The sequence below is a fragment of the Sander lucioperca genome, chromosome 7, assembly GCF_008315115.2.
Source record: "Sander lucioperca isolate FBNREF2018 chromosome 7, SLUC_FBN_1.2, whole genome shotgun sequence".
In the NCBI taxonomy this organism is placed as follows: domain Eukaryota; kingdom Metazoa; phylum Chordata; class Actinopteri; order Perciformes; family Percidae; genus Sander; species Sander lucioperca.
This window is the reverse complement of record NC_050179.1, coordinates 39490619-39517591: the sequence shown is the minus strand read 5'-3', so window position 1 is coordinate 39517591 and position 26973 is coordinate 39490619. Positions and strand designations below refer to the sequence as shown.

The window sequence follows — 26973 nt, the reverse complement described above, 5'->3', positions numbered from 1 at the left end:
TTTGACGCTCAAAATTTCCTGGACCCCCAGACCCCCTACTTTAATATATTGCCCCATAAAGGCCCATTGGGAGCCATACATACATATATGTGTGGTACAGAATACCCATTACAATAAATTACACTACACCACTGCTTCAGCCTAAACGTAAAGCAGGTGATAAAGACACCCAGTCAAATCGCATTGTCATCTCCTTGACTAGCCCTTCAAAACAAACCTCTCTCTCTCTCTCTCTCTCTCTCTCTCTCTCTCGCTCTCTCTCTCTCTCTCTCTCAAAACAGCAGAATGGAGGGCGAGTTATCTACAAAAGGGGGCCCTGCGGAAAAAGTTTGGGAACCACTGTCCTAGAATGCTGTGACATCAGATCTCGTCTGTCGGATAGTCCCTGAAGGCACCGTCGGGTTTGTTTTGGTGCTGTATGGCTGTGTCCGAGCCAACCAATGAAGGGCGAGAAGAGGCTCGGTAGTGTCACGTGTGCCCTGCCCAACCTCCCTGTGTTAAACCAGCACGTCTCCCCCGTACTTGAATCATTCCTTACCAGTAAGCGGTTCGTCTTGGTTCCAGTCTCAACAAAGCTAGAGCGAAACTCTGCATCTTACCGACGACAAAATAAATAAAAAGAAACAAACTACAACACTCTGTCGTTATAGGCAACATTTACAGAGAGAAAATACATTTGTAGACGGATAACGGACATACATCCTCCTGCGACACAGAGGACCCTACCCGTATCAGCTTAGTCGCTCAGTGGGGTGTTCAATTCAGAATATTTGCGCAAAATGAAAACCAAATTTATCAACGGGGTTTCTTCTTCCCCCTCCATGTCGCTGGGTCTGCTCGTAACCGAAAACGCCCTGCAGGTCCAGCCCGACACCGAGGAGGACTGTAAGGAGCTGGTCCACCCCGACCAGCCCGACCTCGACACCCAGCGCAAGGCTTATCTGTGGTGCAGAGAGTTCCTCCACGGAGCCTGGAAAAGCCTGGCTGAGGACGATTTCCATATCACCATCATAAGGTACCGTGTGTTCATTTGTTTGTTTGATGGAAATAGGTCCAGTTGGTCGAAGCTAGTGTGATAAGGATGCCATTGCACCGTCCAGTCTCATGGTGTAAACCGATAAAGGGTAAACCCGCCCTATACGATGCAATAATAGCCTCTTTCTATAGCAGCCGACGGTAGGCTACTCTATGTGGATCAGATGCAGCCTCCCATGTTATTTTCATACAGGCACTGTGACAACATGTTGGCTCTTTAAGTGGAACATTAGGTAGGCCAGTAGGAATTCATGTAAATCTCATTTTTTTCATGTCTGAATAATAGTCAAGAGTTTTCAGAGTAAGACCATACATCACTATCAATGTTCCAACTCCCCAAAACAAACTGATAACAAACAAACACATACACAATAAGTGAAAATCTTCTGTTTTTTCCAATTTAGGCAGACATTGGTATAGTATAGTATAGTATAGGTATAGTATTGTATAGGCTACAAAGTAATTTCTAATCGAAACTCAACTTTCTTTTTAAAATGGTGTTGTGGGACACCGATTGACACAACTCCATTGTACCGGTTAAACAGCACAACATCTAGCTAGCTACCAAACCTATGGAATTTATTGGAATAAGGTTTTTCAGGCATTAGTTGAGCTGGCTAAGGTGATACTGTAGTTCTACATTTGACTAAGTAAGTTCCAAACCATATCTTATTATTTTATTCCTATTATCCTTATCTTAAATAGTATAATAAATAAACATATGAGAGTTGCAGTAAGATTCCCAGAAACCTTTTGAAGCCATTTCTGCTGTATGTGGAATGATTAAAGGTAAGGGTCGACCGATGCTGGTTTTTCAAGGCCGATACCGATACAGATTATTAGTAGTAGTTCGATAACAGTGAAAATGAAAATCTTTAAATCAAAATTTTGGAATGTTACAAACTCCAACACAAAACATTGTTTAAATGTTTTAAACAATTATTTAATAAATGAGAAACTTTCAACATAATAACCAGTAAAAGAGAGTCAGATAGTGTTGTGGGCGGGACATGAAGTCAGACTCAGTGGGAAGTGAAACAGCAGAGGGACAGACACAGAGCTGGAGCCGAGCCAAAGTACAACACTTTTTAATTCATTAACTTTAGCAGTTATCAGGCAAATAAAACGCAGATGCAGATAATCTGCAAACTGCCAAAAAACGGCCCGATAATCGGTCTATCCCTAATTAAAGGAATACTTTGCCTATTTTCAACTAACCTTGTATCACTATAATGTTGGTAGTTTGTGTAAATAAACTATGGTAAACGTCCCTCCATGTTACAAGTGCCCAGATCTCCCCACTCACAGGCCAGCAGCAAACCCCCATGTGACGCCTTTGACAAAAGACGCATCACTTGGTGGTTTCCTGGGGCTGTTTCTGTCAACTACAGACTGTACTTCCACATATACCTGCTCGACTCGCCTGGTTAGTTTTTCCATTATGAAATGAAAAGTACCTGGTAGGCTACTTTATTTAGTATCACCTCCGTCGAGGTTCAAGCGAGCTGAGGCGATACCAAAAGGTGACGTGAAAACCTGCCGACTACTGATTGGTCGGAGAGAATCGTCACTAATCACTGCGTCATCATTGCTAGCGACAGACGGGGGTGTCTTGAACAAACACGCCATTTTTAAATAGTTTAGCCAGCGGTGTGTTTTTTTGCTGCCTCCATCTTCTTTAGAAACTAAATGTGTCTTCTGGGTGCCACATGCCGAGAATCAAAAACAACACACAGCACAGGAAATTCCCCAGTGTGGGATTAATAAAGTCTATCTTATCTTATCTTATTTTACCTTCCACATTCTGTGTGTGTGTTGCGTTGTGTGTGTACTGTTTGGCTGACATATGATAGTTTGTGAACAGGAAGTGGGCACCATACTGTAACATGTTTAGCAAACAAGGACGCTGAAAACAACTAAAGATGAAATAAGTATGTAAATCTAGCCAGCGCTCATCAAAAATGAACCAAAATTCTGTTTGCCTACAGTATTTCTGGCCTAAAATGTTTTTAGAAATATTTCAGCTTACTGTTTAACTGTTATATGAGATTGTTTGTTACCAGCTGGCCGCCATTCTGTGTCAATTCTAGGGATGTCAATTGGCCAAAACGATGTTTGAATATCCTTCTAAAAAATCACTTTTCGAATATATTTGAGTATCTGTTTTTGTACATTATGCCCATAATATATGTATATTTTTCTGTATTTATTGTTTATTTCATATTAATGTTTACCTGTTATTTCTGACAATTTGATAAACAAAAAATGTTTATTATGCTTGAGTAAATAAAACCAAAAAATGATATTATTTATTGAAATAAATAACCGTGAGAATCCAGTACAGCCAGACTCTCCTATTCAAGTTTTTGTTCTGCTTTTTCAACGGTTGTTTGATAAATTACTCTTAAACACGTCAAGTGAGGATTTGCTATTTTTTTATTCTCAGTTCTTACCATTTTGGGGCTGGCTCAAACCTCTTTAGGGGCTTATACTCCTTCGTCTGCACTTATTTAATCCTGTCTGACCGTCTGTCCTCCAGGGGTGGTTTGAGCAACAAGCTCTTCCTGTGCAGCCTCCCTGACAGCGTGGACACTGTTTGGGATGAGCCCAGGAGCATCCTGCTGCGCCTCTATGGGGCCATCCTGCAGGTGGGAGCCACATCTCTTATCACTAGTCCTTGACAAACGGCTAAACGCCGTTTTTTTACCATACAAACCGAGAGGTACAAGTAAGCCAAACTCTTCACCAGGATGTGTTGTTGTGTCTTAGAAACTAGTTTCCCTCAGTAGTGTGTATGTATCAGTCTAACTGTTAATGTTTAGCTGCTTTAAGTGAAGATAAATGCTGCTATACAGCACACACAAATGCCAACAGAAATGTAAAAATCATACACTGATTATCTTTTACCTACCTATATAATGTTTCACTTGTATGTCTTTGTCACAGAGAAGACTCATGTAACTGGGGTCAAAGGTTATTTAACAGTTTGACTTGATAATCACAGAAACCAGACAATAAACAACAAAAGATAATACATGCAACTGTGTGATGAGACAGTCACCACCGGAGCGTGCGTGTGTGTGTGTGTGTGTGTGTGTGTGTGTGTGTGTGTGTGTGTGTGTGTATGTAGGTGCGCGTGTTAGCCATTGTTGTACATGATGATGTACCCCCATGGCTGTACATGCATGTGTTCTTTGCCGTAGGCTTCCCAAAGGAGCGTGCCTTGGGCACTCTTGTTCCCTGGTGAACCCACCAAAAAACACGGTACAGTATGAGGTCTCTGAAATCTCAGCCTAATACAAAGAACGTTACACACACTCATGTAGCACAACCTTGGCTGACAACGCTGGGAAGATACAGTATGGAGGGAAAACAAAAGTGTTGAAGCACCTCTCCTGTCTGTTTCTTTTCTTCTCTATTTCCCTGCCTTGGGATTCTCAGTCGTCAAGAAGTCAGCAGAATTTTTTGACCAGCGTAAAACAGGAGCCTGAGGATGAGTCCGCACATTTGCAGCTCGCTCAGCTGTAAAAAATAAATAAAAATAAAACAGCAACAACAAAAATCATTGACCAGTGTGCAGTTTGGCTTGTTGTTCCTTCGCAAAAGCAGATAGTTACTTTATCTGTTTGCAGTTCCACCGTGGTTGCATTTAACACAGAGAGATAGAGCCTAAGATGATGTGGCCGGTGTGTCCAGAGTCCATGATCCCAGTATCGATAAGTGTTACGGAACTACCCCAAAGATAACCATTAAGTCAACATCCCCCTGTGCATTGATTTCACATGCAAACATTTGGCGACAAGAGTTCAAAAACGTCTGAGCATTGGCACAAAGTTCCTGAAAGCAGCATATTCTAATCTTCTGCTGGCATTTAAACGTTTGAGGGTTTTTATTTAGCTCATGCTGTTTGTTCCAGCCGGCTGCAATAAATAAAAGACACCGCGATATGGGCTGCTTTCTTTTCTGCTTTCTCAGCCTTCAAATTTGCCCAATGAATTTTGCATTAAGTATTAACTAAAGGCCATGTAATAAAAAGCTAACTGTAGCTTTTATTGCTAGGGATGTCTGAGAGAGCAAAAGCACTGTGTCCTTCACCAAGGTAACTGCAGCCATCTTCATCAGGACAGAACTGCCTCTCAGGATTTAGTGACGTCTAATCAAAAAGCTAATACGATTAAGGAACTCTATGTCATTGTCAGAGTGCACAGCTACTAATGATCAAACAAAGCCGAACTGCACTGGAGGCAGTGTTTCTCAGCAATGCAGATATGTGAATAGCATGTAGGATAAATAAATGTGTGTATCTTTAGCCCCAGCTTTAATATGTAATCCACAGTTAAATGTCGCATCCAACAGCAGGCTTGGAGTTGGGCAATAGATTATTGTTTTATCTCTCCTCCTCAGAGATAAGTCCTGCTGTCTCTACACTGATCTCTATCTCCACTCTCTATTTCTGGCTGTCACGTTAAGCAGGTTATTCCGACCGATCATCCGCACTGACATGTCAAAAAGGCTTGGCGTGCGTTTGAACTCATACTGTACTGTCTGCACTGTAGGTGTGACTATGTTGACACTCACGGACAGCTTGACATGTATTCATGGCTAGTTCTTTCCTTTTTCTTTTGTTTATAGATGTCCTGTAATAAAGGGGATTCCCGACAGTCAAACAAAGAAAATCACTTCCAAGTAAGTAACTGACCACAGTGCCACCAATACGGTATGTTCCTCTGCCCATAGTGTCGCCCAGTGTCCCATCCAGTCACCACAACACTTACCAGCTCATGTTTCCCCCGTGATGTCTGAAAACTTTCTTTTACTTACCTAAATTCTCCTCTTACTCATGTTGAACTTTCTGTCGGGGCGGGGTTTTATTCTGCTCTCCCACATTCTTCTGAACTCCTGAGGCACCAGTTGTTTTGGGTGGTATCCCAAAAATAAATAGGAATAAGTAGGGTCCAGGTTGAAAAAAACCTGAATTACCCTTAAGGTTCAGAAGCGATATAATGCCTGTCTCCACTTACTAACTCCTGGCAGAGCACGACTGTAAAAAGTGAGTTGGGAGATTCTACAGTCACTGATTTCAGTTTATACATGAAACTTGATTAAAATACTCATATTTTGAGAAAATTAGCTCATCTGGTTTGAATATAACGGTGGCATTTTTATTTGGAACACAAGGCAGTATGTACAGAAGCACAACTAATGTCAGAGAAGGTTTTTTAAAAGAATCTGCAGCAATAACAATAACAACAATAACACAGTATGTTCAGAGAGTCACTGCTGGCAGGCAGCTGGAGTCACTGCCAAGCCTCAGTGACCTAGACACTCCTTTAGCCTGCATGATGTCATGATGACCCTTGATCCTGGCATTACGTGGCTGAATCACAATTCACTGCCATGTGATGGAGGTGAGGTCATCAGCCAGTTAGCAATTGTTATCACTCTGGCTGCTTCCCTTTCCTCTAATCCAGCCTGCAGTTAGCAGGGAGGCTATTGCAGAACAGACCCCATGTCAGCCTCTTAGGATAACCTCACCTCGATCCATCTTCTCTAACAATGCTGTCTGGTCAAGGTAAATCCTAATCGGATTAGAGAGGCTGACGTGTTAATCCCTGTGGGGACAGCACATGGAAGACGCAGTGGTGGAAGAAGTATTTAGATCCTTTACTTAACCCTCTGAGGTCTAAGGGCATTTAAAGATCTCTTCTTGAATTCTCCTTTTAAGGGTTTCTGCATATAATCTGATCCCCATATGTTTCATATAAAAATGTTCAGAACAAACTCAGCTTTATGTATAGTGATGCCCAAAATTGTTCCAGAGCAATGTATAAAGAGATCATTTGGCCCATAGGCAGAAAATATTGTGAAAACATCAAGTGTTTTGGTGCTTGAAATGAGTTTACATAAGTCTTGGGTTCACAAAAGTAGCGTAATATATGAATAAAATGGTAAATAAATGTCTAAAATGAAATTTTGTAATATCACTTTTTGAGTAGGAGTGTTGTCAAACATCTCTTGGACTCGCGGTGGGACATAACAGAGCAGATAAGTTTTGAGGTTAAACAGCAGCTGTCACGGTGCACCTGCTGCATCACTCCCAAGGCCAGCTGCTAAATATCTCAGGGCCGAGTAGCAGCACTGATAAGGGACTAGCGTAACAGGTTAGATTCAAATGTATTCAAATATCCAGAGAGAGCATGATCACAGAGCCTGCATCAGCTGTCAGACTGGGACCTTTATGTATCTATTCATTCAAAAAGTATGTTCAAATTTACTAGTGGAAGTTTGTGTTTTCTTGTCAAAAAAAGAGGAAATGGTGTGAGGGAAGTGCTTTTTTTGGAATGTCTCAATTCCTCTGGGTCTGACCCGAGTGCTGACTCGACATCTATTGTTGATTATTAACTTTTAAACGGGCAGAAGACTTGACTGGGGGAGTGACCCAAATCAAACAGACCGCTAAAGCAAACACTGGCATTTAAAACTGGACAGAGGAAATGAACAGAGGTTGAGGTTGAGCACTGTCACGCTGGGAAGCTGTTAAAGCCTCTAAACAGCAAGGGAGGAATGGCCTAGTGCATTTACATAACTGACATTTGAAATAAGAATATGACTTTAAAGGCAATGCAAACCTATTTTCTCAATCAGCTTCTCACTATAAGAGATTGGGTCTACATTAACACTATTTTCTGCCCAAGGTAAAACTGTTGTGATTATTTCACATAAGTCCTGTAAATCTTTGTTCCCCCTCTCTGCTCTTTTCACTTGTGCACCAATCAGAATTGAGCAATATTTGAATTAGAATCCGATCACAGTTGGTGGGTTGTTCCAGACTGTCAGTCAAATCTGATCAAACCACAGCCACCCAGTTTTTCAACATCATTCCATTCTACAATGTAGCTGTCTGACCGACACTACCAAATTCACAGTCTCTTGAGTACAACTATTGGTATGCCCCAGATCTTCATCACATAGCTCAATTTAAATCGGTGCACTACAAAAGAGCACAGTCAAAATTGCCATATCACTGGCATAGTTCTCAATCAAAGTGATTGTACAGTCCTGTTCACCAACACCCTGTTCTGTTCTGTAAAGGTTATCTCTTGAAAAAAGATCATGCACTAACTGTGCGTGATGTGACGCTGAAAATATTGTCAGAGAAGTGATACAGATAAGCAGACCCCGCAGGAGTATGAGTCTTTGCTTTTGCTTTCTCCACAGTCTGCCAGACAGCTTGTTGTCTGGCAGTATGTGTGTCAAGATGATTATGGTAATGTGGTTAATTCACGTTGGAGATTTGAAAGCGCATGTGATCAGCATTCTGCGGATAAGGCATTAGGCCTACATAATGATGGGGTGTATTCTCTAGACTAATACCCTGAGAATGAAGCAGAATGTGCTGCATACTGTTCAGGAGACAGACTTTTCATTTGTTCGCTGTAACTAATATAATGCTGATGGAAACATAATGCACATATAGGAAAAGAAGGCGTGTGCCCTGTGGGTATTTGCTTTAAACACTGCTCATGGGAGAATTAAAATGAAACATGACTTGATCCAGTTGAAGTCTACTGAAACAAATGCTACCAAGTTAGCAAATTCCAAGGCTTCTTCTTAACAAGCTCACATAAATCAAATGGAATATCAAAGTGCAGTTTGTTTGCAGATGATAGAACTTCATCCTCAATTAGAGCTGCGACAATAAGTCAATGAAATGATTATTCGATCGACAGTCCATTAATCAGCAACTTTTTTGATAATCAAATAATTCCAGATTCTTGAATATGAGGATTTGCAGCTTTTATTTTTCTACCATTTTACGCTACCTTGGGCTTTAGGAAATTTGATGGCCATTGAACACAAATTGAGAAATGATTTCAGAGAAAACTTATCAAAAATCTCATTGTGTAAATACCTTATGAAAACGTTTGTCAACCCTACGGTATCGGCCCCGATATCGACATTGAGATATTTGGTCAAAAATATTGTGATATTGATTTTCTCCATATCGCCCAGCTCTAGTGCATTCACATGCTACTCGTATGGTCCTATTTTCCAAGTTGGGAAATTGTTGTTTCGACTTTGGTGTGTTCATGAGTTTTAAGTCGTAATATGGAAACAACTTGGATGCTACAAACAACATGTGTTATGTTTTATTGCTCATAGCGATTAAACAACATGGCAATAGCTGTTTCCAGTATTTGCGTGACAACGAAGAGCAAAGAAAACGGATTAGGGGAGCCTTATAATATAATTACACTGGTCGGACTATTCAGCTCTGTTTTAGACTGATACCTCCGGTTCAGGCTGGTCCTCATCCTCAACACGTGCATTTTTCAGTGTAAGAGTAAAAAAATGACATAACATCATTTATAATAAGTTTATTTGATTCACAGCAGCTACATATAGTGTTTTGATCTTGACAACCCAACTGCATTTTACCGCAAACTTGCGACTAGTTAACTTTCTAAAGCAGGTGCAATCGCTTGTTTGCTAAGAGTCGGGTCGGGACTCAACATTAACACACTGACAACATTGTATTCAGAATATAAAATATTTTTATAGCACTTTTTAATGTGTGATTGTGTAAAGGTGTTCACGGGATACCAACCTTTCGTGAACTTGTGAATTTCACCAGCCATCTTCTCCTGTTTCTCCTGTCATGGAGAGAGACGCTGTGTGTACGGGGGGAGGGGCTGTGTGTGTGTGTGTGTGTGTGTGTGTGTGTGTGTGTGTGTGTGTGTGTGTGAGAGAGAGACGTGAGTGACAGAGAGACGGAGGAGAGCAGGGAAAGGAAACGCAGCTGAACGAAAAAGCTGCGTGTTTTAAATAGCGTTAAAAAATTTTTTATATCGAAACGCAATGTGCGGCGGCAGGTGTTGATAGTGCGGCGCACCGCCACGAATTAGTCTATGTGTGGGAAACACTGAACTAAATAAAAAAGGAATTTGTGATAGTAAGAGTGTAATGTAATTTTCCAACTGTATCACAACAGAAATACCAGTGTGTCCTAGAGTAAGATATCTCTACAGGTGGTACAGTACCGTATTTGTTTTGAGAAATGTGACATCTCGAAGGCCACAGGCAGTATTGTTGCCTTTAAGCTGGCTTCCTGCTGGACAGCCAGTATGAGGCACATTCCCGGGCAAGTAGCCAAAGACTCCAGTGCTCAGATCCAAATCTCTGTCTCTGCAGCAATTTATCTGAAGGTTATTCACTTAAGAGGGTTCAGATGGCATTATGTCTATTGCAGCTATTGAAGGTTACATTGAAATGCAGCAGATTGCAGCATTAGTCAGTAAACTTAGACCCTAAGGGAAATATCATGATTCTGTGGCTGTATCTACCAAAGTACTACAAACCCTGAAAGCAACTATAGGGCATTATCCTAACTGTACTTCTACTTGCTAGCTTTTTCTGTAACTTTCAACTCTTCCCATCTCATGGTGGATGGAGATTACTCATTTGACAACTACTAGGTAAACTTTTAAAGATTGATATTGAAATTTCAGTTTGAACTATATTGGCATAACTTTTATTGTAAATATTTTTTTAGAGGCAGAGCTGATCCTGAGGCAGTTATGTTCTTATTGTTTGAGTTAAACCAAGAAAAAACTTTCTAGAGAAACTTTTAAGCAGGCCTTTTTTTTAATAACTAGCAACTATAAGGAACTCCAGTCAAAACATTAATAAAATAATAAATGACTAATGTTTTGGCTAGCTAGCTGCTTGCTCTTAGTTTGAATTGAACTAACACGTAATCATTTATTTTGGTTTAATGCCTCTCGACTCAACTCAATCAGTGAACTTATTTCTGTCTTCATTGCAACTTTGACCCAAAGAGATGCTATTAGAAATACATTTTCACTAATCAGGGTTTAAGTTTCCCACGGTATAAATCTCTCCTCTGCCAATGACCTCTTGCCTATTTGGCGAGAAGCCATGGTTTTCTGTCTTTTTCCACACAATAGAGTGAATCAGAATCAAGTCGATGAGTAACCAGCACACAGATTTAGTGTTTCAGGCTCCAGGGCATGTGTTTGTGTTGGTATGAGAGAAGGTTTCCCAGTTAACCTTGAGCCCCTGGACTCCAGGCTGTGTGTGTGTTGGTGTGCCATGTTTGTGTGTCTCTAAGATAAAGGGAGAAAGACAAGGCTGTCTGCTTCAGCAACTTCAACAGTGACTGGTGGAGTTTATTACCTCAGTAAACAATTTTAACAAGTTATGGTCTCAATCGCCACTTTCAAGTCTTCTTCAAAACAGCATGGTGTTCATTCAGTAAATTATGGCCCCGGTCATCTAAAAATAGACGATAAAGGAGGGATTGCTTTAGGGGCGTGGCTACACGCCGACCTGTCAACGTCACAGAGGCATATTTTAAATGATTACCCTCTCACTGTGTTTTCACTTCATCAAAGTTGATTGGAACATTTTGGTCGCCTAAAAATGTCTTGTTCAGTTCTCTTCCAACCAAGCTATCTAGCTACCGCTAGCATTAGCTGGTAACTTAAGGGAAAGTCTTCCGATTGTTTGTACGTCGTCGGTGATTTCTTCTCACAGGTAAACCCAACTAACCCTTACCACAGCATTTCTCTTCAGACTCCCCCATTCTTCTCCTTCACCCCCTGATTTCTATTCAATTCTGAATGCAGAGCAGTCAAATTGTAGAGCTTGAGCAAAAGTCATTACTTTAACATGAACCATGCACTGTTACAGATTGACGGTCTGAATGGGGCTGAAGAGAATTGCTTCTTTACCTCACTCTAACTTTCATGTTTTTAGACATAGAGACCAGAAAAGGCTCTTTGTCTCATTTCTCATTCTGTTCTCTTTTCATTTTGCAGCACTGGCGGGTAGTGTCTCTCACACTTTAAATGTTAGGCTAAGTTTTATACTGTTGTGTGTTTTCAGGGGGCGGAGGCCATGGTGTTGGAGAGTGTGATGTTTGCTATCTTGGCGGAAAGGGAGCTGGGACCAAAACTCTACGGTATTTTCCCTCAGGGCCGACTGGAGCAGTATGTCCCCGTAAGTCACCACGTTGTTGTTCATATGCACATCTGTTTGTATACGTTTACTTGTATATATTGTGGGATCATTTGGAATGGATGGACAAAATAATAGGAACACCCTTTGCTCTCCATAACTGGAATAAATTCAAATGATTGTGAAACTTCAGATTTTTGTTAAGACTGATGGAGAGGTGGTGATTCAGTTCAACGAACTTTTGGACATTTTTTTATATTGTGGTGTACGTTAAAGAATAGGTATCGAAAATGTTTCTGTAGCACCAAGTAGTAAAGTAGTACTTGGAATCTGGCAATGAATGTCTGATCACATTTGTAATGTTACTTACAGGACTCTTCCTAGTTCCTGATTTTATTCAAAGTGTTGCCAATGATAGACTAGTTTACTGGGCTCTTGTACTATGTCTTGTCTATGCCTAGTATTTAATGTTTGAGAATCTTCTTGTGAAGGCTTCTTTTGTTAAATGTAAAAAAAAGCGGGGTATCGAAAGGTAACGGAAAAAAGGATTTTTTTTATATAAATCCTGGTCAGATTTGGCAGAAAAGGTTTGGCTTCTGTTCCAATTCCCACATACAGATATCTGAATGTGCGTTAAGAGGATTAGTGACAACATTTAGGGTTGGGTACTGAAACCCAATATGGCTCCTATATGACCGGTATCTACCAGACTGAATGACAACTCGGATTTCAGTGCCCTTATTTCGGTGCTACTCAAATACCTGCGCTGCCCTCTGGTACTCGGAAACAGACGTTACAGGCAGCAGAAGCGTCACTGCGCTTGGCGCTACTTAACATTTCACATAGCAGGAGGTAACGTTAACCTACCGTTAGCTAGTAGCTGGCTTCAACACGGTTAAAACAGATAAAGTCACAGAGTAGATTAGCTGCACTTTGCAGACACCATGTCCACTGCCGGAGTCGGGGTTGTCGGAGAAACAACACCGATGTAACCTTATGTTGCGTTTAATTGCACCAGTAAGCTCATGGTGCATTCAAGTGCAACACAAGAAACTTGTTGAAAGCTGTTGTAATAATAATAATAGTAATAATAATTTTAAATGCACTGTAATTAATGTAAAAATTGTTTGAGATAACATTTTCCAGCGTGTTGCTATTTCTCCTTTTCCCCCTCATTTTTCAAAGCAACTGAACATTGGAGATGGAGATTGCAAAAGGGCACTTTACAGTGCCCAACTGCAATCTAGTGGTTCTTCTTTTTTTTGTTTAACAGCAATTGGCTGGTGAAATAAGTTATTGTTATTACATTTTGAATAACTTAATTAAATTTGACCAGATGGCCTTAGCAATAAATAAGCCGTTCTTTAATGTCGCAAACTGTCGTTTTGTGGTCTTTTTTTTGTTTTTCTAAAGTAATGGTTCAGTCCCCTTTAAGGCACCGTTTTAAAAGTGTCCTTTTTGCACCAGTATCGGGAAAAGCCCAAACGATACCTAACCCTAACGACATGTCGGCTTATCATTGCCATCAAAAGAAGTTTGCAGTTATCTGTGGGGTGAGGATTTTAATTCGGTATGGTTAGGCATGTGGTATGAAATGAATGCTACAACACGGTTTGGGTGTGGGTGGGTGTGTGTGGTGTACTGTTCAATGATGCATCATTGATCAATGTTCAGAGAGATTTAATAAACCATAAAACATCTGCTCGTCAGTAGTCAAACAGTATTGTGTTACATAATTCATTTTACTCCTGGAAGAAAATCATTTTGACCTCAGTTGACATCATGTAGCTGCCATTTAACTGTAAACGTGCAGCAACAATTGATAAACAGATCCATGTTATCCTGTTTGAACTTGGGTTTGCTGCAAGAAAGTGAAAGCCCTTCTTCCAATTACAGTGTCAGAGAGGAAACATATGAACTAATGCCCGGACCGAGGTCCAGGTCATCTCTAAACTTCACTTGACAATATGGTTGAGAGAGGTTACTGGGATATCATGTAGGATTTCACAACATCAGTAAACTGCACATAGCCTGCTCAGTGCCTCTTGATTTAGTATTTCAGTTTGGATATCATTTAGCAAAGAAAAATATGAATCTGGGTTGGATGCATGTTTCTGTATTAACTAACCTAATTTGGCTTCATAGTTTTACATACAAATCTTGTGTAGTGCAACTTCGAAAACAGTCATCATGGTAACTGTATAAATAAGATATCCATTTATATTATCCTGTTGACAGAGTCGTAAACTTGACACCTGTGAGTTAAGCGAGCCCAGCATCTCTGCGGAGGTTGCAGAGAAGATGGCCAAGTTTCATGGAATGAGGATGCCCTTCAACAAGGAACCCAAGTGGCTGTTTGGAACTATGGACAAGTAAGTCATTCAAAGCTGGGGTATGCACTTAAGTGTTTGTGTCATTGGGCAAAAAAATCATAATACTGTTTTAGCATTTTGTTATGTGTCTGTGGTTAAGTGGTCTGAGAGAAAACTAGACTTCTCCATCTCCGGCGCCTGGGTAGCTCACCTGGTAGAGCGCACGCCCATATGTAGAGGTTTTCTCCTCGACGCAGCGGGTTCGACTCCGACCTGTCAAAGTGTAGTAAAACAAACACCTACATGCATTTTGGATAGGGCTGGGTATCGTTCAAAGATTTTTCGATACCCGTACCGATAACAATACTGTGACTTCGATACTGGTTCCTAAACAATACTTTTTTTCGGTTCCAATTTTATAAAACAAAAAGATCTTACAACATTACATTACACATTATGGCAAAAATTGTTTTATTTATTTTCAGCTCCTACTATGTGAGCCGTCTCTGTGTAACGTAGAGTTTTCCCTGCGTGTCTCTACAACGTGTAACGTTAGACAGCCAATCACAGACATTATTAGATCTTGGTAGAAGCATGCTGCGTGCTGATTGGCTCACTGATGAGATGACATTTACTCCTTAGTTATTGAAATATGGTATTGAATGATGAGGCATTTTTTGAAACACTAGAGGCAATTCGGTCAGAGCCTAAAAAGTATTAAATTCAGTACCCAGCCCGAATATTGGATGTTTTTTCCACTAGTCTAAAAGAAGACATTTTATGTAAGCAAAATAGCCCAAAACCTCTACATTTCAAAAGTTATGTTTTTGCCTGGACAGTCATTCTCGCAGAAAACTGCTATTAACGGCATGCCTTCTGGATGAAATGAATGATTAGTACACGTAAATGTTACTGTATGAAGCCCATGTTGGTCTGAAGAAAGGACCTGGACAGAAAGAGCTACAGCTCACTCTAATTCAAATTCTTATGTTTTTTTTTTTTTTTGCCTCTGGCAGCTTAAATCTTTGTCTTGTCGAGGCCTATCCCATCCTGACTATTCAATCTCTTATCTGTCTATACTCCACGTAAGTCTACATGAAATGAGGTCAAAGGAGAGACTGAGACAAAACACTGAGCAGATTTGAAGAAACTGAAGAAGTTTTGAATCCTAAAATATCAAGTCACGTCACCGATAACTTATCGAAAAGTACACAGATGGCTTATCATAACACCCTTCTTGAATTATTTTCAAGTTTACTTGTTGGGTGTTTAAAGTACAAGGTTTTACATTGCACAATATTTGCCAGCGTGTGTGGTGATAAAGTCCATTGTCCAGTTCTATGGATCTTCTGTGAAGGTAACCTACATAATCCCTGGTTTATCATTTTCCAGATTATGTATTACAAACATGACTCATTAGTCCCTGCCCCGTGACAAATTTAGTAAATTTCCATGTCAGAAAAGAATGAAGATTCAGAAATCTGAAACATAATATGTAGTATTAGTTTATCTGGAATTTTACTGGAATCTGTCGCACATTTTTTCCAGCAGGATTTACAAAGGATGATTCAATAAAAACGGGATTCCCTGTAATCTGTTAATTTGCAAAGTTACTAGTAACTAAAGCTGTCAGATGAATGTAGTGGAGTAAAAAGTCCAATATTTCTTTTTTTTAGCGGAGTAGAAGTAGAAAGTGGCATGAAAAGAAAAGACTCAAGTAAAGTACAAGTACAGCAACATTTGGACTGAAGTACAGTACTGGAGTAAATGTACTTAGTTACGTTACACCACTGGATGATACACAAATGTTTTTGAGGGAAAGGGTGGAGTAAATGTGTGTGTGTACCACTCTCTCCAGGTACCTGAACCAGGTCATGAGGCTGAACTTCACCAGAGAGTCGCACCTGCGTCGCTTCAACCGCCTGCTCAGCTACAACCTGCCACAGGAGATGGAAATGCTCAAGTATGTTCTCTCACACACACACACACACACACACACACACACACACACACACACACATATATATATATATATATATATATATATATATATATATATATATATATATATATGCACTCACACACATAAAGACACAACAACACACTGTCACAAACACACAACCATATATATATATATATTAGGGCTGTCAAAATAACGTGTTCATTTCGATTAATTAATCGGAGAAAAAATAACGCAGATTAATCCATTCCAGCCGTTCTAGCCACCATTGGACTGTAAAATGAAGGAGGGAGACGAGAATGTGCTGCCTGGATCATTAATTGGAACATTTACTTTTTTTACTTTCTTAAAAAGTATCGGTTCAGGCACCGTTAATTATGTATGCGATTAATTTCGATTAATTAATTACAGAGTATGTAATTAATTAGATTTTATATATATATATATGCACTCACACACACACACACACACACACACACACACACACAGAACATGCATGGAAAGTTCATAGGGTGCTTAGTATTGCAAAATCCAAACACGGTGTTGTAACTGTAACTGTTATGTAACAGAATGTACAGATTGTGTAGGTCCTGAGATGATGTACCTCAGATTAACCTGTAAGCAATACATTTTGAGATAACACTCAAAACAAACACCATTTCATTGATAGCACAAAGTCTAGACCTGCTAACAGATAAGAAGGGCAAGTCAATTAGTGAAACAGTGAAACTCTTGCATGTCACAGTGAAACATTGTTTTCACAGTCACAACCTAGCATTTAGACAAGCAGATTTTGCAATACTAAGCACTATCCCTATGAACACACCTTATACTGTGTATGTTACAGTATGGTCATATTACTCTTAAACTGTTTTTACATATGAACTGTGGACAATGTCCGATGAATAAGGTCCTGACATTATCCCGAGTTTCCCTTTGACACATTTAGCACAAAGCAAGAGCTGCTCAGTGTGATTCAGTTATTTAAAAAATAATAATGAAGTGAAACACAGAGATGGAACCTCCTTGGAAATATATGTTGTGGCTTCATAATAATGTATAGGGATCATTGTGGTCAGTAAATGAAAATGCACACGGCTGCATACGCTGACCAGGAGCTTTTTAACCCTTGTTGATTGATAATCCTCTGACTTCTGACCTTTTTATGTCCAGGTCTCTGCTGGAGTCCACCCACTCCCCTGTAGTGTTCTGCCACAATGACTGTCAAGAAGGTAACACATATAGACGCCTCATATGTGCATTCACATTTGTTTTTCTATTTTATAAAAAAATAACGTGTGTGTTGCTTTTCAGGAAACGTCTTGCTGCTGAAGGGCCGCCAGAGCTCAGACAAACAAAAGCTGATGCTCATTGACTTTGAGTACAGCAGCTACAATTACAGGTAAGTTAGCAATGAATTAGTCTCCCTTTGCCAGAGCTTTTCTCCACAGCGCTGCAGTGGAGGGTCTGGCTAGTCCACACAGCATTCTGGGATGGGAGAAAAACGTGCTCTGGTTTATTGGCATTTCTTTAGACTATTAAACACACAGTTTGGATCCTTTCCAGTTTTCCACAATGGGAGGATTTTTCTTTACTTTTAATACTTTAACTACATTTTCCTGATGATACCTACAGACTTTTACTTAAGTTACATTTTCAGTGCAGTACTTTTACTTTTAACAGAGTTATTTTTACAGTGTTGTATTAGTACTTTTACTTAAAGGTCTAAATGCTTCTTCCAGCACTGCAAGTATTAAATGTGTTTAATCCGCAGCTGAAAATAGTCCCCAACACATGCACTTTTTACTCTTGTTTGAGAAAAAAACTACAGTTCCCAGCTGTTATAGCAAATTACCCACCATATAATATATATATATATATATATATATATACATTTTTGACCTGTCTTTGAAGATGTCTTCAGTCGGAACGAATAGGCAGTCGGAAAGTAATGAGAAAGTATTGGTCCTTTAATGGGATTGGTTGAAATTAACATAAATATTATAAGTGATTATGAAAATAAGAATGATGAACATTTAATTTAGTTTTTTTTAAGTTTTGATAATTTCTTAAATAATTTCACAAATAATAGTTTCATCTGTTTATCTATTCATGTGATCTTTCCCCCCCATGTTTTTATTTATTCATTTATTTAATATTGAGCACTTTGGGTTCCATACTTTTTAAGTGAGTTAAATTGTTTAAAGGAAAAGCGATCCACCAAGTACAGTAGTGTCAGATACAGTAGTGTCAGATCCAAACGCTCTGTACAGACTGATGTTTAAATCTCCTTCAGCTGTGACTGCTGTGTCACTGTTCCTCATCCTCTCGCCAATGCTTTGCCTCCCAACTAACCTTTGGCTCTGCACTGAAGAGAGAGAGACATGCGGAGGGTGGGCAGGGAGTCCGATAGCAAGGCAGATTGTGAAAGAGAGAGCAAGAGACAAAGAAAGATAGAGTCACCCAGATATCAAGCCAGTAAGGAAGCTACATGTGAAGGAAATGCAGCCTGGATTGTTTCTGTGTTCCATTAATATATCTTTCTAGCGGTCATCATTCATGGCCAAGTCCCTCTGTTGAAATATTAACTGCAGCTGTTATGTAACTGGAATTTGGCAAGCTAATGCAAAGGTCTGTCAGTGTTACTAATGGAGATGATGGTGCAGTGGATTTCCACACAAAGGACAAGAATACAATGGAAAAGAATAATGTGAATGTCCATCTGAAGGAGAGCTTATTTTTACTTTTACCTTGAGTGATTTATATTGTGTTTTATGCCTGGGTGTGTGAACTCCTGAGTGGTTCATTTATGGGAAAGAGCGTAGAACACACTGGCCTTGGCTCACAGTTGATCTCAGACAAAAGTCTCTCTCTCCGACACACACAAACAGCAACAGTCCCACCCCCCCTGCAGCTCCCTTCAGCTTGGCCCCTTTAAGTCTCCACATATGCTGCGCAGCTAACACGTGACCCACAACATCCCACTGTACACACAGGCATGGGAGCACGTGTGCCATCGCATACTGTATGTACAGGAAGAACACACCCACAAATGGAGACACGTATACACATAGTGTGGATTCTTTTTTTCTCATTGAGTGACATTGGCTAGGGGTGTAAATCACAAGTTTTTATCACGATACAATATTATATAGATTCTTTGGACAACGATACGATATGTGCTGAAATCCTAAAGTCTGTCACGATACGAGGGTCCAGCAATTGATATGAGATGATATAATTAATGCCCTTTTAAAAATAGTTACATTTATAGCAACTCCAAAAAAAAGCAACTAAAATATGATTTGACAATTGTATTACTGAGTTCTTCCAGACATTTAAATAAAAAAAAATATATATATTCTTTTTAATAAAAAGAATACATATAAAGTGGGAATCTAAAATAAAGGGGCATCTTACAGACGATATGTATCGATATTTTCACTGCATCGATATTATTGGATCGTGGAGCATTGAATCGATAAATCGATCCAGATTGATGTATCGTTACGTCTAAGATTGGCTGGATGTGGAAACAGAAAGGGGATGAGTCCAGTTTACAGACTCCCTTAGAGCAGGAGTCGGGGGGGATTTGTGATGGAGACAATTCCCGGCTCCTGTTAACAGTGTGTGGAAATCAGCATGTTCCGGTCTAAATCACAAATCGATTAGTTTCCGTTACTCTAGCAGTGTGTAGCAATGTCGGTCGAGCTTCAGTCTTTTTAAAGTCTGACATCATGGTCCCCCCTCTGGCAAAATCAAACTGCACCTCCCCATTACCCCTTGCCCCAATTTTAGAACTTCAGTTCCCATATATAAACCCTTAATGCACACATTTACATTTGAAAATATGCTGGCTCTATACATGCTAAAAGTAGTGTTTATTTACATGGAGTCTGGTGGGTTTGGTGATGGTGATTTCGGAGCTGTTTCTGGTTAAACAAAAAGGATCGTACTCTTTAACAAAAAGGTCTATCTCTGTAGGGATCCTTTCTATGATATTGTCAGACACTTAGAATAATAATCTGAGCACTTTTAAAACAGCACTTTTAGTGGACGGAAAATGACGATGCACATTTGTCCCATAGGATTACATTGCAGCCTGTTAGGCGTCTGCCGGTTACAGCATTCACGCTCAATACTGGACTAATTTGAAATATGTTTTCACATAAGTCACTTCTGCACTAGTCTATATCCACCAGAAACCACTTCCACCAGAAATTACGCTGAATGTCCCTCATTTTCGGCCGGATATCCGTCACCTTCCTCTTTCTTTGTGTTGGCGTTATAACCTCCGGTGGATTTATGAGGACTATGGTTAACTGCTCCTCAGATCTCTGCAGGGTAAATCCAGACAGCTAGCTAGACTATCTGCCCAATCTGAGTTTTCTGTTGCACGACTAAAACTATTTTTGAACGTACACGTTCCACCAAAATGAGTTCCTTCCCGAGGCTATTTTGCAGCAGCACCGTTGCTCTGTCCGACGATTGTGATTGGTTTAAAGAAATGCCAATAAACCAGAGCACTTTTTTCTCCCATCCCAGAATGCTGTGTGGACCTTCCTCCGCAGCACCATGGAGGAAGGTCTGGTAAAGCGAGACTACTTAGACACCAATGCATGAGTAAATAGGGTCCAGGTTGAAAAAATGAGCCTTTAACTCAGCACCAACCCTAATAGACACCACAAGATGTATCAGAAAATATTTGTCACGAGTGTCTCTGACTCCCTCCATCTCTTCTCTTTGCAGGGGATTCGATATTGGCAACCATTTCTGTGAATGGATGTACGACTACAGCTGTGAGGAGTTTCCTTTCTTCAAAATTAATGCTCATGCCTACCCTTCAAAGGCCCAACAGGTGTGTATGACATGTTAACTAGGGCTGGGTATCGTTGAAAATGTTTTGATACCGGTACCGATTCCAATACTGTTACTTCGATACCGGTTCCTGAACAATGATTTTTTCTATACTAATTTTATGAAATCCATTTTAACAAAAAGAAATTACAACATTACACATTAAGGCACACATCTTTTTATGTATTTTCCAGCTCCTACTCAGTGAGCCGCCTCTGTGTAACGTAGAGTTGTTCCTGCGTGTCTCTACGACGTGTAACGTTAGACAGCCAATCACAGACATTATTAGATCTTGGTAGGAGCATGCTGTGTGCTTATCGGCTTACAGTTGTAGATGAGAGTGACTCCTTTGGTATTCAGATTTAGTATTGAATGATGAGGCATTTTCCGATACTTGATACTTTAGAGGCAATTCGGTGGGTGCCTAAAAAGTATTGAAATTGGTACCCAGCCCTAGCATTACCACACCAACGTCTTGTTAATTTGGTTTTATTTGTCGGCTGCTGACCGGTCGTGTCTCTGCGCAGCTGCACTTCATCGACAGCTACCTGCGTGAGTCTGATCGAGGGTTCGACAACCTGAGTGAAGAGGACCAAATGAAGCTGAAGGAGGAGATGTATGTGGAGGTCAACAGGTGAGCTGTTCCCCATTAGGACGCTCTCGATGATGCAGGAGGAGAAATTCCTCAGTAATTTAGTCAATACCCACAATTCCCTCAGGCATGTAAGGTGAAACCATCTCCGACTTGCCTTTCTCACCACTAAGGAAGTTTCCCTTTGTTTTTGAATGTAGGTTCTCCCTGGCATCACACTTTTTTTGGGGCTTGTGGTCCATCATCCAGGCCCGGCTCTCCACCATCAAGTTTGGATACCTGGTGAGTAAAAGTTGTATTACTATTCTGCTGATTTTTGTTCTGTTTTTCGATTTTTTACTTCAAATGAATATAATGTATGAAGGAGCCTATGAAGTATATGCTGCACTAGGGCTGTGCATTTAAACCACTTTTTATTCGTGATTACTTTTTGAATTGTCTTTTCATGTATCTCAGTATATATTTGTTGTTGTTGCTTTTTGCCTGTAAAGCACTTTGAATGACCTCTGTATGAGAAGGTGCTCTGTAAATAAATTTGCCTTTGCCTAACTGTTTCACTGTTTTTTAACTTAACTCAATTATTGCAACGTCGTGTTAAATAATCATGATTTCAGTATTGACCAAAATGATGGTGATTAGGATTTTTTGTGTGTGTAGGACTATGCCCAGGCCAGATTTGATGCCTACTTCCAGCAAAAGAAGATCTGGGCTGTGTAATGGAGCCAAATGGTTGGATGCACTTCCAACATTTTCAGCCAAACGGCAGCAGGAGGACAAGCAGGCTGATAGAAGATAGAAGACTCCACCATCAACGCTTTACTTATGCTCCCTGCTTTGAGAGGATTTTGCTGGCTACTGTCGGTGTTGTGTTGAACGAAAGCCAAATCTCGATTTGGTGCTTATGGTATGTCCCGCAATCCATTGCAGCTCCAAAGTTTACAATGTGTAACTCCCTGAGAGCCAAAAAAAAAACGATGACTTGTACTAACCTTCATCACTGGTCAGAGCTGCTCTCCGCTTCTGCCTTGTTGGAACCATATCACTAACACAAGGGTTACGCTTTGAGCAGGAGAGAGGTAGCTTTCGGTTACAGCTAGATTGGAAATCTTAACATTGCATCAATGTATATGTATTGATCATTCCCTTATGGAAATGTTCTGTAAATAACCAACATTTGAACTTCTCTTGGTAGATTCCTGCTTACTGAAGGAGCCAGTGGCTAACTATGTATATTATATATAGACCACAATGTGCCAGTAACCTGGCCCTGTCTGTTAATGATGGGCTAATTTGTTGGCTAGTGGAATCACAACTTGATTTTCTACACTTCTATATATTGCACACTTGCTGTTTGTTTGATTTTCTTTTTTTAAATGGTTATATTTGACATTTTCTTCAGGTTAGGGCAAAATACAGTTAGGTGGCATTGTCAAGTATGTGAACAGCTGAGGTTCCTTTTTTTTCTGGGTGGCTGGTTAAAACTCGAACCAAATCAAACATCAACCATCAGGTTATAGGTATTTCCATTACAATTAGGTCAGGTTGTTTGTGTCTTCCTAACTAATAATGCAGTTACACTGATCAGCTGGGAATTTTCTCAACCGGTTTAATTCTTACTGACAGACGTTTGGTAGATTTATGGTATTATTATGGATAACTGTGAAAATTAGATCGACATCTCTATGTAGTTAACACATTGGGTATTAACATCTGCATTGTGTGATTTAACCAGAAAGACATTCCAGCCATGCTTTATAAGCCAGTGAAAGTGTTGCTAAGTGCTTGTCTTTTGGACACGAGGGAGCGAACTGACCATATTTCTGCTTTTTTTACTTTTATATAGAATCACTGCATTAATGAAAATGTCACACAAACAGTACATATGACAACGGTTCCTTATGGTGTTAGTGGATTCTTTGGTGGTGTCACTGGGTTTTTTGGCCTACTGCCAAGTTGCCTCATCATCATCCCCACAATCCAGAAAAATCTAAGCACAATGCTGCACAGCTGAATGTTGCAGAGATTACTTATTGAGACAAGTTGTAGCTGGACAGCTGGCAAGTAACTCTGTTAAAGGGGCATTTAATACATTTGGCTTTTACTGGATCTATCAGTGAACAAGCCACTCTGCTACTAAGAGCTGAGTCATTGCTGTTAATCACCTTGTCAAACCCAAACACAGTGGCTCACATTGTGGCTATTGTCTGCTGCAGCATGGTAAAAGTCTTACTTAATGCACATGTAACAAAGGACATCAGCACTGGAACAGTGAAGCACTGTGCCCTGTGTGCATAGGCATAGATTTTGGGGGAGAATGCAGGGGATATGCCCCTCCCTCCTATATTTGGAAGACATAGATTTGTCCCCCGTAAAAAAATTAGAAAGATAACCCACTGCCCAAAAGAGGTAAAACATAACCGTTCAAGGGGCTAAAAACATGTATATATCCTTCTTACCTGTAAATATGTTTCCCAACGATTTGAGACACCCCTATAGTGGACCAAACCACCGTAACCTTGCAGCGCACGTGCAGAGGCACAATGCAGCGTCCCTCCGTCTCCTTTCTTTTTCTCTTGCTCCATGAAATGAAGCTGCCTTCAAGTGCGGTAGGAAATGTCGAGATCTATAAACGATCTGACGGATCGGCATCCTACAGCTGGAGAGATAGTCTCTTCACTCAGAGAACCAAGGTTACAACGTAACCGAGGACCTGAAAAAAAAAACCCACAACATATGTACTTGACTGTTTTCATACAGTATGTGAACCTTTGGGGGTTGTTGAAATGTGACTGTTATATGTATATGTATACATATATGAAATATGAGTTTTATTGGTGTAGTTTTATTGGAGTTTTATTTTACATGCAAGTGTATTTGATTGTATATTTCATTGTTATATTTCCTTTGGATTGTGTTTTAATGTATAGTTTTACATGTATTCTGAGATACAATGGGACTAAGGATGCACCAGCAGAATGTGCAGTGGATTATACTGGAGGACTATTGAAATAAAAAAAAAATGTTACTGCTACATTCGCCGTGTAGCAATGGTCTTAACATTAGCACCCATTCAGTGGCTCTTTCTTCTACATAACCTGAATTTGTATTAATTTAGTTGTCTTTCATGAATGAAATATATTTGGCCCGACCTTACGCTATTACTGGTATTTCTGTCTCTATTTTGTTGTCATTTTCCATGATTTTCCATATTACATGTTTATTATTTGTTATAGAAAAATGGATACCATCATGTGTAACCATAGTACATTCCATAATTGTTACTTCACCTTCAGTATCGTGTACATTTGACCAAAAGAACGAAGTTTTGATCTGATTGGTTCTTCCAAAAAAATTGTAATTTGTCCCCATTAGAGAACAAACGCCCTCACTTCTGTTTCTACGTGTAATTTAATGTATGTAATATTCACTAACAAAAATATATTCGATATATACAGAATGACAAACTTGTAACCTATCATTCTTATGAATTTACATTGTGTTAATGTAATACACTTATATTTTGTTTAAAAAAAAAAGCATTTGTTTGTGATAGCACCCACAACTACACTATCATGTGACTCACAGTGATAACCTTTGCAGCTGTACTGGATGCATACTGTATGTACTCATAAAAATATACTTTGTAATTAAGGTTTCGGGTGAACTGCTGCAGCATAGAAATTACCATAGCTGTACATTTACTTTTCTGCTGTGCACAAACAAAAATTAAAGAGTAAACAACTGAATGAATGGTGGTTTCTTTTCTTTCAATATGGACCGCACATTCTCCCGTCAAGTTTGTTTTTTTATAAATCACAACCTTTGTGTGGGAAGTGGCATACGCACATTTTCAGCCCCGTTTTGTGCGTACACCACGTTTATAAATGAGACCCCTGGTGTGTGCCAGCGTTGGTGACGCTGCTCCCCAAGCTGAAGCCACTCAGCCCTAACGAGGGACAAGCATTCAGTGGCCAATGTGTGCCACGCAGGGCTGGAGACAACTGGAGAAAGTTGAGAAAGCCAGAGAGTGAGCGAGTGCGTGCCAGTGCGAGTCTAACCGAGCCAGTGGGAACCTGTTTTTTTATTTAGTTTAACTTGACAGTAAAATATTTGATTTATAATTGTACTGCTGCCGCCCTGTATGAGAGGCCGTATAGGAAGTAATTCATACTTCTGTCTTACACACACTATCGTAATCTTGCATATACACCACTATACTCATACACACGCACTATTATAATACTTTTACATGTATGTATGAGAGGGTATAGTTGTGTATGTTAGAGAGAATAGTAGTGTGTGTGTGAGAGTATAGCACTGTATGTGAGAGAGTATAGTAGTATATGGGAGAGAGTATAGTAGTGTATGTGTGAGAGAGTATAATAGTGTATGTGAGAGAGTATAGTAGTGTATGTGAGAGAGTATAGTGTATGTGAGAGAGTATAGTAGTGTATGTGAGAGTATAATAGTATGTGAGAGAGTATAGTAGTGTATGTGAGAGAGTATAGTAGTGTATGTGAGAGAGTATAGTAGTGTATGTGAGAGAGTATAGTGTATGTGAGAGAGTATAGTAGTGTATGTGAGAGTATAATAGTATGTGAGAGAGTATAGTAGTGTATGTGAGAGAGTATAGTAGTGTATGTGTGAGAGTATAGTAGTGTATGTGAGAGAGTATAGTAGTGTATGTGAGAGAGTATAGTAGTGTATGTGTGAGAGTATAGTAGTATATGTGAGAGAGTATAGTAGTGTATGTGAGAGAGTATTGTAGTGTATGTGTGAAAGAATAGTAGTGTGTGTGAGAGAGTTTGATTGAAACGGAAGGGAGTTTGATTACTCAGCTCCTGATTGGTTGACAAAGAAGAAGCGGTATTTGACGGTCAAAATCCTGCACTCAAAATCCTGTCATTGTAATAGTTTGGCTGAAGTGGTGCTGTAATGGACAGAGAGAGGCTAACTGAAGCTGTGGGTCTTCTAAATAATATTTTAGGAAATGGTGAGCTATTGTCAACAATGCCTCGACAATTAAATCAAGTCTAACAGAGCTCTGATTCGGAGATGCAGAGATTATTCATGGGTGGAATTGCAAATCCAGTCAGACCTGGCTCCAGCGCTAGCACTACTAGCTACTTCTAGCTAGCTCAATGGAACACGGAGGACCCCGTTACCAGACGAGACAGCATTTCGGTGGATCGTCGTCGAAATCCAGAAAGAGGTAAGTTGATTAAAAAATAGCCAAG

General features: G+C 39.9%; 1 protein-coding gene across 2 annotated transcripts; it reads left to right on the top strand.

Annotated features, from left to right (window-relative positions):
* Positions 1-528: 528 nt before the first annotated feature.
* chka (choline kinase alpha) lies at positions 529-24104 on the top strand. 2 transcript variants are annotated; one of them, XM_031285342.2, is made up of 12 exons: positions 529-1015; positions 3575-3683; positions 5668-5721; positions 11944-12057; positions 14254-14387; positions 16186-16290; positions 17461-17519; positions 17602-17689; positions 21037-21145; positions 21672-21778; positions 21937-22018; positions 22394-24104. In XM_031285342.2, the coding sequence occupies exons 1-12, from the start codon at positions 780-782 to the stop codon at positions 22451-22453; spliced, it is 1257 nt and encodes a 418-aa protein (XP_031141202.1). In that variant the 5' UTR covers positions 529-779; the 3' UTR covers positions 22454-24104. The 2 variants fall into 2 exon arrangements, with proteins under 2 accessions (XP_031141202.1, XP_035858824.1); XM_036002931.1 differs by lacking the exon at positions 529-1015 and adding an exon at positions 4239-4299.
* The last annotated feature ends 2869 nt before the right edge of the window (positions 24105-26973 follow it).